This window comes from Rhinatrema bivittatum, chromosome 3 (genome assembly GCF_901001135.1).
Source record: "Rhinatrema bivittatum chromosome 3, aRhiBiv1.1, whole genome shotgun sequence".
NCBI classification, from domain to species: Eukaryota; Metazoa; Chordata; class Amphibia; order Gymnophiona; family Rhinatrematidae; genus Rhinatrema; species Rhinatrema bivittatum.
Genome location: NC_042617.1, coordinates 339195000 through 339210368, shown reverse-complemented (window position 1 = coordinate 339210368; position 15369 = coordinate 339195000). Strand labels below are relative to the sequence as shown.

Genomic DNA, 15369 nt, shown 5'->3' with positions numbered 1-15369 from the left:
CCCTTGACTGACCGGTCAAGTTCGTAGCGTTTACAACCTTCAATTAGTTCTTTTAAGAAGCGAGTCAATATTTACGTTGTACAAAGGTGTTAGGCACTTATTCTAAATGACTCATGGCTGTTACTGGTGCAAAAAGGGTTTCCACTAAATATTGAACTAAGGGGTGTGAAGACTTATGTAAACAAGACTTTTCTAATTGCTCTTTCATAATGAGAGTGTAGGATATGTTGGCTGTGCAGATCAGTGAAACAAACTTCTACTTTAATGCATTTTGAATTTTTTTAGAGAGCAGAGTGTGAAACATGAACAAGGGTGTGAAGATTTTACAAGGCATTATAGTAGAATGCCCAGTGAATCAGATCTCACAATTTTTGTGTGCCTTCAAAGACCTCAAACTTAGAATCCCTTTTTATTTGCTATAGGTAAATAGGCTAGTTTGGTTTAGTTCAGTTGAAATCTCAGGGAGGTCAAAACATACCTTGTCATCGAGCAATCTTAAAGTTGCCTTGCCATGGGTTAGTGCCTGAGGTCACCTACTAACTCAATAGAGAAAATGTCTTATTTTTAATTATATTCAGTACTTATTACACAGAAATTCATATAACAAATGCCATAACCAAGTGCAAATTTCTATTCCAAAAGCAAACTAGTCATTATAAAATGTTCATGTGTCTGATCCTTTTATAAGATCTAGGTTACAGAAGATGATACCCAGCACTGTACTAAGTGGCAATCATTGAAAATGGACATACACAATATGTAAAACAAATAAATTTGGAAAAGCAGTGTCACGCTCCAGGAAATGTGAGCCTTTGCGCTGCTGCTAGGTTGACGCAGCCTAGGGTATGCGAACACAGACGAGGCCCTAGCAGGCGGCATCTAACACACCTCAAGGCAAGGTCTTCTGCCTGGCTGGGCCCCTTCATCTTGAATTAAGCCTGCAGGTTCTGGCAGCCAGCAGGACTTCTCTAGTAGAGAGCAAGGAATGAGGAGTTAGACAGGACCAAGGTGGGCTGGAGTCAGAGCCGGCAGAGTTCAGACAACATTAAGAAGAAGCAAGGGTCAGGGCTGGCAGAGAACTAGTAAGGTTGGTGTCCAGGCAGGGATTAAGGCAGGCAGAGATAAAGCAAGGTCAGAAGACAGACCGAGTCAGCAACACAAGAACAGTCCAAGGAAAGGCTAATGGGAAGGCAAGGCAAAACAGGGCAGAAGAACAAGGAAGATTGGGGAGGAAATGCAGGGCAGGGCAGGAACAGTAGCAACATAGCACCAACTACAAGCGCAGGAGGACCTGTTGCTGAGGTGCTGACTGGTTGCAGAGGACTTCGTTAGATACCTAAAAGGATATGTCAACAGCCAGCTGCAGAGCTTATAACAGGAGCTCCTGGGTCCAGGAAGTACTATACACGGCCTTTGGATACTATGCCGGAAGCTTCTGAAGGTAAGGGGTGTTACAAGAGATTATTTTAGATATTTTTCTGAATATGTCAGAATTTCTTTTGCTATTGAGTTTATTCTTCTTAACTATTTTTTGGTAATCGGCTGGCCTGGTGGCTCAGTGACAGTGCTGTGTGCCGCCATGCAGAGGGTCCCCAGTTCGATCCCTGAATCATGACCTCTCAGCAGAGGCAGCATTCACAGTCCCTCGAGGGGAAGGGGGGAAATGAATCATGGTCATTGTTAAGTGCAATGTCTGGTGGTGTGATTTAATGCCCATGATTCAGGAAGGACTCCTGGTGCATGGCTCCTGGCCTCAGGACTGTTGGTGCAATGATCTGATTAGGAAAAGTGGAAGAGTGAGTTTACTAAAACAGGGGGAAAAGGCTCGGGTTGTTGTGAATGCAGCTAATGGTGCAGAAAATTCAGTATTGGTTCCAAATGAGCTGGAAGAAAATGGAGAAAGGAGTAACTACCACATACAATGCTGTACAATGATAATTACAATGCAATTCTAAATACTACCTACTAGCTTACATCACAAAGTATTTTGTTGTGGTGACATATCACAAGTTGAGTTTGCATATCAATATTATCTTACCTGTGCAACGTAGGCAGAGTCAGAGATGAGAGAGAAATGGTCTATTTCTCCTCGGCCGATATAGGTCTGGAGCAGGATATTTATCTTCCCATAACTATTCTCTATGCCACCAGCAACAGAAAGTTCACAATAATTGTTTATCAAGTGTTCCAGCTCTTCTATCTCTTCTTCTCTGACCTAAAAAATCAAAGATCTATTATACTGAGAGCTAAGGGGGCAGGGGGCATGCTTAATAGCAAGCCTGAGGGTGTAGTGGTCACATTTTTGTTTCCTGGCAATGGACATACCAGGAACATATGATATATTAGTACTTAATGAGATAGAAAGAGTTACAGACAGAATCCAATGGTACTGGCTGGGAAAAACTCTCCCCGTTTATTTCTGGGACCACCTTCTCTGACCATTTGAAATGAAATTGACTTTGTAAGCTTTCCTTTCAGTGACTACAAAAGAAAACCACCACACCTAATTTGTCATAAAACTTCTGCTGTGAGAAGATCAAGTCAACGCCAATAACACTGTCTACCTTTAGCCTTTAAAGGTGGAGAGCAGGAGTAACCTAATGGTAGAGCAGAAGGCTGTGAACTAGGGAAGCCAGAGTTCAAATCCTGCTGCTGCTACTCCTTGTGACTTTAGGCAAGTCAATTCATGCTCCATTGCCTAAGCTACAAACTTAGGGCATCATTAACTAAGCATTTTCCCCCAAAGACACAGAATGGGAAAAAAGCCTTAATAAATCAAGCCGTTTGATTGTAAGTCCTCTGGGGACAGGGAAATATCCTATGGTACCTGAATGTAATCCACTTTGAATTGGCTTACCAATCATAAAAGGTGAAATATAAATAAAAAATAAAATAAAATAAAAAAAAATAGATCAAGGTTCATTCTCTCATTACTGGCAAACCCTTCACTTTGGATATTAAATATTCATTCCAAAACCTTTTAGGCAGCACTGTGTTTCAACATGATCTCCATTTTAAAATGTTGTCTTTTTGCTGAAATTCAAAACAGCTAAGAAGTCTTCCATCCTAATGGAACCTAATTGAAACTATCTTAATAATGACACAATTACATTTTATTATTCATCACCATTATTAAGGTTATCATTGACATGGAAAAATTTGATATGCTAAAAATTGAATCCTCTGACCCTGCCATCCTTCAGCTGATGAGATTTCATTTTTTATTTGACCAGAGTAAAACCTCTGTCCATCTGGATTAGAACAAACTTGAATTAACATTGAACGCATTCATTATAGTCATATACAGCTTGCATTCAGCATAATACATTCATACCTCAGAACTGTGAAGTACTATGATTCATGGCATTAAAGTTTTCACTGTTAATCAGATTAAGTCTTAATATAGGTAAAGACATATTCATAGTTCCAGCTTGAATAATGCATAACTTTTCAAATTATGTCTGATGACCCTCATATGGAAAAACAGAGCATAAATCTACATATTCTTTCACATAATGATAGCCTCTTTTAGTGTAATTGTATTTAAGAAGGGCAGATGTTTAATTGGGGAGGGGACATTTTCTAGAGAAGAAATGATCCCTTAAATTTGAAATGTCATTTATCTACATGAGTGAAGTGACAAAACCTTACAAGTGGCTTAATCATACAGTAAATGCATTTCCTGGTGTAACTCCTCAAAGGATGAAAATTTCCACTCTATTCATAAACAACACAAGATAGAAAAGCAGTATGCATTCTATGTATTTCTACTAGAATATCCTTACAATTTGTGCAGTGAAAATAAGAACATAAGATATGCCATACTGGGTCAGACCAAGGGTCCATCAAGCCTACTATCCTGTTTCCAAAAGTGGCCAATCCAAGTCACAAGTACCTGGCAAGTACCCAAATATGAGATAAATCACAAGCCACTATTGCTTATTAATAACCATAATAGCGGTTTATAGATTTTTCCCCTAGAAAAACCTTTTTTAAACCCAGTTACACTAACTGCTGTAACCACATTCTCTGGCAATGAATTCCAGAGTTTAACTATGCGCTGAGTGAAAAATAACTTTCTTCGATTTGTTTTAAATGAGCTACTTGCTAACTTCATGGAGTGCCCCCTGGTCCTTTTATTAACTGAGAGAGTAAATAACTGATTTACATTAACTTGTTCAATTCTTTTCATGATTTTGTAGACTTCTATAATATCCCACCTAAGTCATCTCTTCTCCAAACTGAAGAGTCCTAACTTCTTTAGCCTTGCCTCATAGGGCAGCCTTTCCATGCCCCTTATCATTTTGGTCGCCCTTCTCTGCACTTTTTCCAGTGCAGCTATATGCTTTTTGACATGCGGTGACCAGAATTGCACACAGTATTCAAGGTATGGTCTCACCATGGAGCGATATAGAGGCATAATAACATTCTCTGTTTTATTTGCCATTCTCTTCCTAATAATTCCTAAAATTCTGTTTGTTTTTTTGATCGCCACAGCACACTGAGCTGACGATTTCAATGTATTATCCACTATGACGCCTAGATCTCTTTCCTGGGTGGTAACTCTTAAGATAGAACCTAATATTGTGTAACTAAAGCAAGGGTTGTTATTCCCTATATTGCATCACTTTGCACTTGTCCTCATTAAATACCATCTGCCATTTGGAAGCCCAATCTTCCAGTCTCGCAAGATCCTCCTGCTATTCATCACAGTTGGCTTGAGATTTAATTACTCTGCATAATTTTGTGTCATCTGCAAATTTTATCAGCTCACTCATTGTACCCCTTTCCAGATCATTTATAAATATAAATATATTTAAAATATATACATATATAAAAAAAAAAAATATATATATATATATATATATATATATATATATATATATATATATATATATTAAAAAGTCCAAGTACAGATCCCTGAGGCACTCCACTGTTTACCTTTTTCCTGTGAAAACAAACCATTTAATCCTACTCTGTTTCGTGTTTTTTAACCAGCTTGCAATCCCATCGCCTCCTATCCCATGACTTTAGTTTTCTTAGAAGCCTCTCATGCGGAACTTTGTCGAATGCCTTCTGAAAATCCAAACAGACCGTATCTACTGGTTCACTTTTGTCCATATGTTTATTCACCCCTTCAAAAAAATGTAGGAGATTTGTGAGGCAAGATTTCCCTTTGGTAAATCCATGGTGGCTGTGTTCCATCAAATCATGTCTATCTAAATGTTTTGTGATTTTATTCTTTATAACAGTTTCCATGATTTTTCCTGGCACTGAAGTCAGGCTCACCGGTTTACAGTTTCCCTGATCACCCCTGGATCTCTTTTTAAATATAGGGGTTATATTGGCCATATTCTAATCTTCAGGTACATCGGATGATTTTAATGATAGGTTACAAATTAATTGAAATAGGTCTGAAATTTCATTTTTTTAGTTCTTTCAGAACCCTGTATGCCATCTGATCCAGGTGATTTACTACTCTTCAGTTTGTCAATCAAGCTTAACACATCTTTCTCTCCTTTAGTAAAATTACCTGAACCTCAACCACAAATTGTTTCAAGGCTATTACATCTTCTATGGAAAAACACCCAATAAATTGCAGGATCTGCCTGTCCAACACATCACACTTCTTCCAGAATGAAGGCAAATATAACAATAGCCAATGAGAGAAGGAGGTGTTACCAGAGTCTCATAAAAATACAAAGAAAGCTTTGTAGGAGATACCAGATGTTTCACTACTGTATGCAGCAAAATATGAATTCTGTTTCCAACAGTGACCAAACCAAGGGGTAGATAGATACCATGCTGCTTATTCCAGGGATAAGAAGAGGATTTCTGCAACTCCACCATAATAATGGCTTATGGACATTTCCTCTAGAAACTTGCCTAAACTTTTTTTTTTTAATGCAGTTTGTTACACTAATAGCTTTCACCACTTTCTCTGGCAATGAATTCCAGAGCTTAATTATGCATTGAATAAAAAATATTTTCTCTTAATAGTTTTAAGTGTATCAACTAGTAACTTCATTGTATGTCCCCCTAGTCTTTGTATTTTTTGAAATAGTAAAGAACCAATTAACATTTACTCATTCCACGCCACTCATTGTTTTATAGACCTCTATCCTATCTCCCACTCAGTCGTCTTTTCTCCAAGCTGAAGAGTCCTATCTCCATTAGACTATCTTTGTAGGGTACTCTGTTCCATCTTCTTTATCATTTTGGTTGACCTTTTCTGCTGTATTTTTTTTAGATGTGGTGCTCAGTATTGCACACAATACTCAAGATGAGGTAGGAGAATAAAACAAGATGTAGCAGAATTAGAAAATGTACAGAAGACGATAACTTAAAATGATAAAAAAGGTGGAACGAGTCTCCTACGAGGAAAAGCTAAAGAAGTCAGGAGAGATGGATGAGGGGAGATGAAATATGGACACTTGATGTGTTCCAGCAGAAGAAAACAGAGATGATGAACTTTGGCTAGAATAGCAATACTTGGCTGAGTTATCTGGTCTGTCAGCACAGCTGTTTAACAAGGCCTCTCTGAAGGAATAACAACTTTTCTCTGTAAACAGCACTGAGCTAAGATAATACAGGTCAGGTGTATGTGTGTGTAAGGACAGTTCGAAGTCCTTCCTGGAGAATAGGATTCTCCAATCCTGAAAGACAGACAGTTTTATCACGCAGTCAGGTCAGCTCCCTAGACAAAATGTCACAAGGTCGGATCACATGGCATGGTCAGCAGCCCAATTATGGAATGGACAACCCTCCCTCTGGGGGTGGGGGGGGACGACGGAGGCCCAGTAGCTCAAAATAAAGAGATCCGATTTCATGCTCCTGTTTGACTATGTGTTTTGCATATGTATAACTTTTGTTTTAAAAACAGCATGGGACAGCGGCTCAGTCACAGAGAAGATGGTGAGGAAGAAGACCCATTAATACCATCAGATGACACCTGAGCCTTCACTCCCTGCCCCTCCCTCCGACCGAGCTTCGATATTCTGGGGAGCACTGCACAGATGGCAGACTACAGTCTCTTTCACAGCTCAGCAACCGAGATCTCAGCAGGGTGAGACTAAGTATCTTCTAAAGTTATGGGGACATTATGTTGAGTTTATTAATAATATCCTAAGTCAAGGTTATCCTTATGTGGATTGCTGTGAGTTCACCTAGGATATGTTAAGCTTAAATCATTAGAAGTACATTCTGTGTTAAGGACTGTAGTATTAATTTCTCCCCTAAGCAGCTTAAGTGATGTGTATTCTTCTGTGCAGTAAGTCTGAAAATAAAAGTCTGATTCTGAGATAAACAGTTGTTTATTCCTGGGCTTCTCAGATCACATATAAGATAAATAAGTGGTAATCTACTGTAGCAGAGTCATTCCTCACAAATGGGCCGATACAGTACAGTGCGCTCCGACGGAGCGCACTGTTAACCTGCCATTGGACGCGCGTTTTCCCTTCAGTAAGGGGCGGAAAACGCGCGTCCAACCCGCCGAACCTAATAGCGCCCTCAACATGCAAATGCATGTTGATGGCCCTATGAGGTATTAGCGCGCAATTCAGAAAGTAAAATGTGCAGCCAAGATGCACATTTTACTTTCAGAAATTAGCGCCTACCCAAAGGTAGGCGCTAATTTCTTCTGGCACCGGGAAAGTGCACAGAAAAGCTGTAAAAACTGCTTTTCTGTGCAACCTCTGACTTAATATCATGGCGATATTAAGTTGGAGGTCCCGAAGAGTAAAAAAAAAAAATTTGAAGTCGGCTGGCGGCTGTCGGGTCGAAAACCGGAAGCTCAATTTTGCTGGTGTCCGGTTTATGAGCCCGTGGCTGTCAGCGGGCTCGAGAACCAATGCCGGCAAAATTGAGCGTCAGCTGTCAAACCCGTTGACAGCCGTCGCTCCTGTCAAAAAGGAGGCGCTAGGGACGTGCTAGTGTCCCTAGCGCCTCCTTTTGCCCGTTTCTACCACCGGGCCTCATTTAAATACTGTATCGTTTTCCCGCTCTCCCACGGACTTTACTGAATCGGCCCGAGAGAGAGAGAGAGAGAGAGAGAGAGAGAGAGCGGGAGGAAGGGGAAAGAAGCAGGCAGTACCCCACAGGCTATGGTATATCCTTAGGAATCCTTAAAGGATTACATTTAACACCCTCACATGTGCCCCAATAACCCCTCAAATTGCCTTCATATAGAAATAGAAACATAGAATTGATAGCAGGAAAAGCCCCAAATGGTCAATCCATTCTGCTCAGAAAGCTTATGTTAGTATCTACTGGACCGTGCAGGTTACCCCATGTTTCTCTTTAAGATAGCAACAATTGTTCTGTGCAGTTATCCCCAAGCCTTATGATAGCCCTTAAAAATGTACTGCTTGCAACATTTTAACTGGGTGATGAGCCTTTTTGAAAAATCAGACAGTGCCGCTTGACGTACTTTGTTTATGGACTTGGCCATAGAAGCAGTCCTGTGTGTTTTTCCTTATGCCTGCGCATCAGCTCCCCAGACCTTAAAAGTTGGGGCCCTTATTGGTTGCTGTCTGAATCCAAATTTACATTTTTCCCTTGCCATTGAAGTAGAGAACAAATTTGGATTTGCAACAAAATAATCTAGACTTATTGATTAAGAGTAGTAACCACCACACCAGCAAATTACTCCGATACACTCTCTTCTTCATTTCCATCTTCTAGCCTTTAGGGATACACTGTGATTATTCCATGTCCATTTGAATTCTTTCACTGTTTTCATCTTCACCACCTCCTCTGGTAGGGCATTCCAGGCATCCACCACCCTTCTCTGTGAAGAAATATTTCCTAACATAGGTTCTGAGTTGTCCTTCCTGAAGTTTAATTTCATGACCCCTAGTTCTACTGATATTTTTTCCAATGGACAAGGTTTGACAATTAATCTTCATTCAAACCTTTCAGGTATCTGAAGGTCTGTATCATACCCTCCCCTGCACTTCCTCTCTTCCAGGGTATACATATTCAGATCCTTCAGCCTCACCTCATAAGTCTTTCAAAACTGAACCCACACCATTTTGGTTTCCCTTCTCTGGACTGCCTCCATCCTGTCTCTATCCCTTTTGAGAAAAGGGCTTCAGAACTGAACACAGTAGTCGAGGCAAGGCCTCACCAAGGACCTATATACCAAGAGCATCATCATCTCCTTTTTTGTTTACTGGCTATTCTTCTCTCTATGCCACCCAGCATTCTTTTGGCTTTAGCTATCGCCTTGTCATATTACTTCGCCATCTTCAGATATCCAGATCCTATCACTCCAAGATCCCTTGTCTTGGTCTGTGCACAACAGTCTTTCACCCCCATTCACATACTACTCTTTCGAATTACCACATTCCAGATGCATGACACTGCATTTCCTGGCACTGAATTCCAGCTGCCAAATCTTCGACCACTCTTCAAGCTTTCTGAAATCACTTTTCATTCTCTCTACTCCGTCAGGCATGTCCATTCTGATGCAGATCTCATTATCATCCGCAAATATACAAATCTTATCTTCTATCCCTTCCACAATGTCGCTCACAAAGACATTGAATAAACCTGACCCAATTTTGATCTCTGTGACACCTCACTTAACATGATTCTCTCTTTAGAGTAAGTTACATTTATTATTACACACCGTCTCCTATTAGTTAACCAGTTTGTAATCCACGCCACCACCTTGGCGTTCTATCCTAAGCTTCTCATTTTATTCACAAGCCTTCTGTATGGGACAGTATCAAAAGGTTTGCTGAAATCCAAGTAGATCTAACACTCTTTCTCAATCCAATTCTCTAGTCACAAAATCAATCAGATTGGTCTGACAGGATTTTCCCAGGTGAATCCATGCTGCCTCGGGTCCAGCAACTTTCTGGATTGTAGATAGTTCAGTATCCTTTCTTTCAGCAGCATTTCCATTAATTTTCCTACCTCCGAGGTGAAACTAACCAGCCTCCTATCTGCTACCACTCTTATGAAGGTTGATTACATCCGCTCATCTCCAATCTCGTGGCACCACTCCCACTTCTAGGGATCTACTGGACAGGTCATTTAGCGGACCTGCCCAGACACCACTGAGTTCCTTTAGTATCCTGGGATGTACCTCATCTGGCCCCATAGTTTTGTCCAATTTCATTTTTCCTAGCTCTTCCCATATATTCTCTTCTGTAAAAGGAGTTGTGTCTACCATATTCCCTTCTATGGTCTTGTTAACCAGCGATGGTGCTTTTCAAAAGTCTTCTTTAGTGAAAACCGAAGTATTTGTTAAATATTTCTGCCATTTCTTTGACTGTCTCTATATATTGCTGTTTGTTACCTTTCAATTTCACTATACCACTCTGGGCTTTTCTTCTTTCTCTTATATATCTGAAAAATGTTTTGTCCCCTCTTTGGCAATACTTTCTTCCGCTTGACCTTTGCTTTTCTCATTACTTTCTTTGTCTCCCTCAGTTTTACCAGGTATTCTTCACTGTGTTTCTCTTTTTGGGATCTTATATACTTATATACTTTATTTCTGCAGCCACCTCCTTTGAGAACCAAATCAGTTTCTTTTTCCTTGATTACTTTTCTAACATATAGATTTGTTGCCTTTGTAATAGCTCTTTTTAATTTTGCTCACTTTTGTTCCATCTTGTCCATTTTTTCCCAGTCTTCTAGTTCTTCCTCAAGGTACATCCCCATTTTGTCAAAGTCCATATTTTGGAAATTCAAAACTTGGGTCTGTGTGTGACTTCTGTTTTTTATTCACTATATCAAACCATACCGTCTGATGATCACTTGTGCTCAGGTGGGCACTTGTCCAGACATTAGTGACACTATCCCCATTTGTGAGCACTAGGTCGAGTATCACACTCTCCCTTGTGGGTTCTATTACCATTTGTTTGAGCAGAGCCCTCCTTCTTGTAGATTATGCAGAAAGGATACACCATTCTTCATCTGACAGATTAAAATCTCCAACAAGCAGCACTTCTCCCTTCTTCCCCACCTTTTGGATGTCTTTGATTATTTCTCTATCCAGTTCCTCTGTCTGAATTGGAGGCCTGTAGACCACACCGATGTAAATGGAAGCATAATTTTTTTTTTTTAGGACAGCCCACAAAGCAAAATTGCTTACCTTGTAATAGGTGTTATCCCAGGACAGCAGGATGTAGTCCTCACATATGGGTGACGTCACTGAACGGAGCCCAGGCGGGAAAACTTTCTGTCAAAGTTTCTAGAAACTTTTGACTGGCCCCGTGAGGCCACTGAGCATGCCCATCATGCTATGATATTCTCTGCCACAGGTGTCTCTCTTCAGTCTAGTATGTAGCAAAAGCATTAGCAAAAAAGAATAATAAAATAGAAGGCCCAACTCCGCGGGGTGGCGGTGGGTTCTGTGAGGACTACATCCTGCTGTCCTGGGATAACACCTATTACAAGGTAAGCAATTTTGCTTTATCCCAGGACAAGCAGGATGCTAGTCCTCACATATGGGTGCATAGCGAGCTAGAGGCTGAGTCATTGTGTAGTGCAATGTTTTTGTTGAATGAGTCAGCCGAAGATCACAGCAGTTTGGTTGTAGTAGGAGTTGGGTTTAAGCTGGAAACAAGTTTTTTAAGACAGATTGTCCATAGGCTGAATCTTGTCTTCCTTGCTTGTCCAAACAGTATGAGCTGCAAAGGTGTGAAGAGAACTCCATGTTGCTGCTTTACATATGTCAAGTATTGGCACTGAACGATAGTGTGCAACTGAAGTTGACATTGCCCTTACTGCATGTGCTTTTACTCGCCCTTGGAGAGGAAGGCCTGCTTTCTCATAGCAAAACTGTATGCAATCTGCTAACCAGTTGGATAGAGTATGCTTTCCCACTGCTTTACCTGGTTTGTTTGGGTCATAGGAAACAAAGAGTTGATTGGATTTCCTGTGAACTGCAGTGCGGTTTAAGTAGAAAGACAGAGTACGCTTGCAATCTAAGGTGTGTAAGGCTCTTTCTCCTTGGTGAGAGTGAGGCCTTGGAAAGAATGTGGGTAAAACTATAGATTGGTTTAAGTGGAATTCCGTAACTACCTTAGGGAGGAATTTAGGATGAGTACGGAGAACCACTCTGTCATGTAAGAACTTAGTGTACGGTTCATATGTGACAAGTGCTTGTAACTCACTATCCCTTCTAGCTGATGTAATGGCTATGAGGAAGATAGTTTTCCATGTAAGAAATTTCAGGTCACTGGAATCAATGGGTTCAAAGGGAGAATGCATGAGTCTAGATAGAACCAAATTTAGATCCCATTGAGTGACTGGGTGTCTAATTGGTGGTTTAAGAAGAATTAAACCTCTCATAAATCTTTTTACGAGAGGTTGTGTAGAGATAGGTGCATCTGATACCTGATTATGGTAAGCTGAAATTGCACTTAAATGTACTCTTACAGATGAAGTCTGTAGACCAGATTCTGAAAGATGGTACAAGTAGTCTAATAAAGACTTTGTAGGGCAAGTGAAAGGATTGATGTCTTTTTGCTTGCACCACAAAGTGTATCTCTTCCATTTGGAAGTGTAGTTCTTCCTTGTGGAAGGTTTACGTGAAGCTATCAGAACTTGGGATATGTTAGATGATAGATTTAGTGGCTGTAAAATCAAGCTTTCAACATCTAAGCTGTCAGTGATAGGGATTGAAGGTTGGGATGTCGTAACCAACCCTGATCCTGAGTTATGAGATTGGGAGTTACTCCCAGGCGAATGGGATCCCTGACTGAGAGGTCTAGAAGTGTGGGAAACCATACTTGTCGAGGCCAATATGGGGCAATGAGTATCATGGTCCCCTTGTCCTATTGTAGCTTCACTAGAGTTTTGGTTATGAGTGGTATCGGAGGATACGCATATAACAGACCTGAGTTCCAAGGGCGAGCAAAGGCGTCCTTGGATGGCCTGTTGTTCAGGTTGTATAGGTAACAGTAGTGGTCCACTTTGTGATTCAGATGTGATGCAAAGAGGTCTACTGTTGGTTGTCCCCAACGTTGAAAAATCCTGGTCACTACTGTGGGATCCAGGGACCATTCGTGTGGTTGGAATTGACGACTGAGTCTGTCCGCCACTACATTGTGAATGCCTGCTAGGTAAGTGGCCTTGAGAAACATGGAGTTGTTCAAGGCCCAACCCCATATCTGAGCTGCCTCTTGACAAAGGAGGTACGAGCCTGTCCCTCCCTGTTTGTTGATGTACCACATGGCTACTGTGTTGTCTGTTTGGATCAGCACAGTCTTGTTTGTAAGGCAGTCCTTGAAGGCATGCAGAGCATAACGTATAGCTCGAAGCTCCAGGAAATTGATTTGAAATGTTGCTTCGAGCTTTGTCCATGTTCCTTGTGTTTGGAGATTGCCTATGTGAGCTCCCCAACCCAAGGTGGATGCATCTGTAGTCAGAGTTATTTGTGGAACTGGTTGTTGAAAGGGTAGGCCCTTGCACAAATTGTCCTTGTTCACCCACCACAGTAGAGAAGAACGTAGTTGGTGGGTTACTTGAATTGGAGAATAAAGTGGTTGAATGGCTTGGATCCATTGTGATCTTAAAGTCCATTGAGTTACTCTCATGGCCAGTCTTGCCATAGGAGTGACATGAACTGTGGATGCCATGTGGCCTAGTAATGTTAGGAACTGATGAGCTGTTGCTTGTTTCTTGGAGTGAATTGAGTTTGCCAGTAGAGACAGTGTGTTTGCTCGATCTTCTTGTAGAAATGCCTTTGAGAGGTTGGTGTTCAAATCTGCTCCTATGAATTGTAGGAGATGGTTTGGAGTTAGATGTGATTTTGGATAATTGATGAGAAGTCCCATGGAGTGCAGTAGAGCAATAGTTTTGTTGAGAGACTGTATTGCTCCTTGTTGAGATTGGCTTCTGATGAGCCAATCGTCCAGATATGGGAAAACATGTACACCTTCTTTGTGTAGGTGTGCTGTTATTACTGCTAGACATTTGGTGAATACTCTGGGAGCAGAAGCTAGTCCGAATGGTAGCACTTTGTATTGGAAATGTTGAAGGCCCACCTTGAAGCGCAGATACTTGCGATGAGGAGGGTATATTGGAATATGGGTGTAAGCATCTTGAAGATCCAGAGAACAGAGCCAATCTCCTGCTTGAAGAAGTGGGAGCATTGTGCCTAGAGAAACCATCCTGAACCTTTCTTTTTTTAGAAATTTGTTGAGATTTCTGAGGTCTAGGATGGGACGTAGGCCTCCAGTTTTCTTTGGAATGAGGAAATATCTGGAGTAGAATCCTCTGCCCTGCTGAGACCTGGGCACTGGTTGAATGGCCCTGGCTGTCAGGAGGGTGGATAATTCTATTTGTAATTGAATTATTTGGGAATTTTGTTGTGGGTAGGAAGTTGGTGGGAATTCTGGAGGAATTGAGAGAAAATTTAGTTTGTAACCGTGAGCTACAATGGAAAGTACCCATTGGTCTGTTGTTATCTTTCCCCAATTTGTGTGGAAATAGGAAATCCTTCCTCCCACTGGTATGTGGTGTTTGGGGTTTTGGAGGGTGGGTCTGATCTCTGGATTTGTATTCAAAAACCCGTAGCTGGACCAGTCTGTGGAGGAGGCTGGGTACGGGCTGTTCTTGGTTGTCTGGCCTGAGAGCGCTGGGTAGGCCTAGAAGGTATAGCCCTGGTAGGCTGATTATAGTACCTTCTTGGTCTGTAATATGGACGTCTGGGTTCCCTACGTGGAAAACGTCTAGGGGCCTGGGTTGTTGGTTCTTGAGGTAGTTGTGATAGCTGTCTTAAGGTCTCTGTGTGATCCTTAAGTTGTTGGACAGCATCCTGTACTTTTTCCCCAAACAAATTATCTCCACGGCATGGCAGATCTACAAGCTTGTCTTGTACTTCAGGCCTGAGATCTGATGCCTTCAACCAGGCCCATCTTCGTGCTGTAATGCCAGCTGCTGCTGTTCTTGAGGCTGTGTCAAAATTGTCATAAGCAGCTCTTAGCTCATGTTTCCCAGCCTCCAGGCCTTTGGCAATGATGGATTGTGCAGATTCTTGGAATTGTTCCAGGAGATAATTTGTGAAGTGCTCCATTTGCTTCCAGAGATCCCTTTGATACTGTGTCATATACAGTTGATAGGCAGAGATTCTAGAAGATAGAAGTGCACTTTGGTACACTTTTCTGCCCAAAGAGTCCAGAAAGCGATGATCCTTTCCTGGGGGAGCTGAGGAATGTGGACGTACCCTTTTTGATTTTTTCTGGGCAGATTCTACTACCACAGATTGATGTGGTAACTGTGCCTTTTGAAAGCCTGGTGCCTGCTGCAGTAGGCAAGTAGTGTCTACACATTTGTTCACTGCTGGAACCGTGCAAGGGTGTTCCCACACTCATTGTTGTAGGTCCAACAGGACTTAGTGGATGGGAATAG

General features: G+C 41.4%; 1 protein-coding gene across 8 annotated transcripts in view; it reads right to left on the bottom strand.

Annotated features, from left to right (window-relative positions):
• Positions 1 to 15369, bottom strand: part of ASCC3 (activating signal cointegrator 1 complex subunit 3) — a 1498074-nt gene that overhangs the window by 382596 nt on the left and 1100109 nt on the right. For all 8 annotated transcript variants that reach the window (XM_029595357.1, XM_029595354.1, XM_029595356.1 and 5 more), the window contains one exon: positions 2039 to 2215. In XM_029595357.1, coding sequence (XP_029451217.1) covers positions 2039 to 2215 — 177 coding nt within the window. The remainder of the gene's footprint in view (positions 1 to 2038; positions 2216 to 15369) is intronic.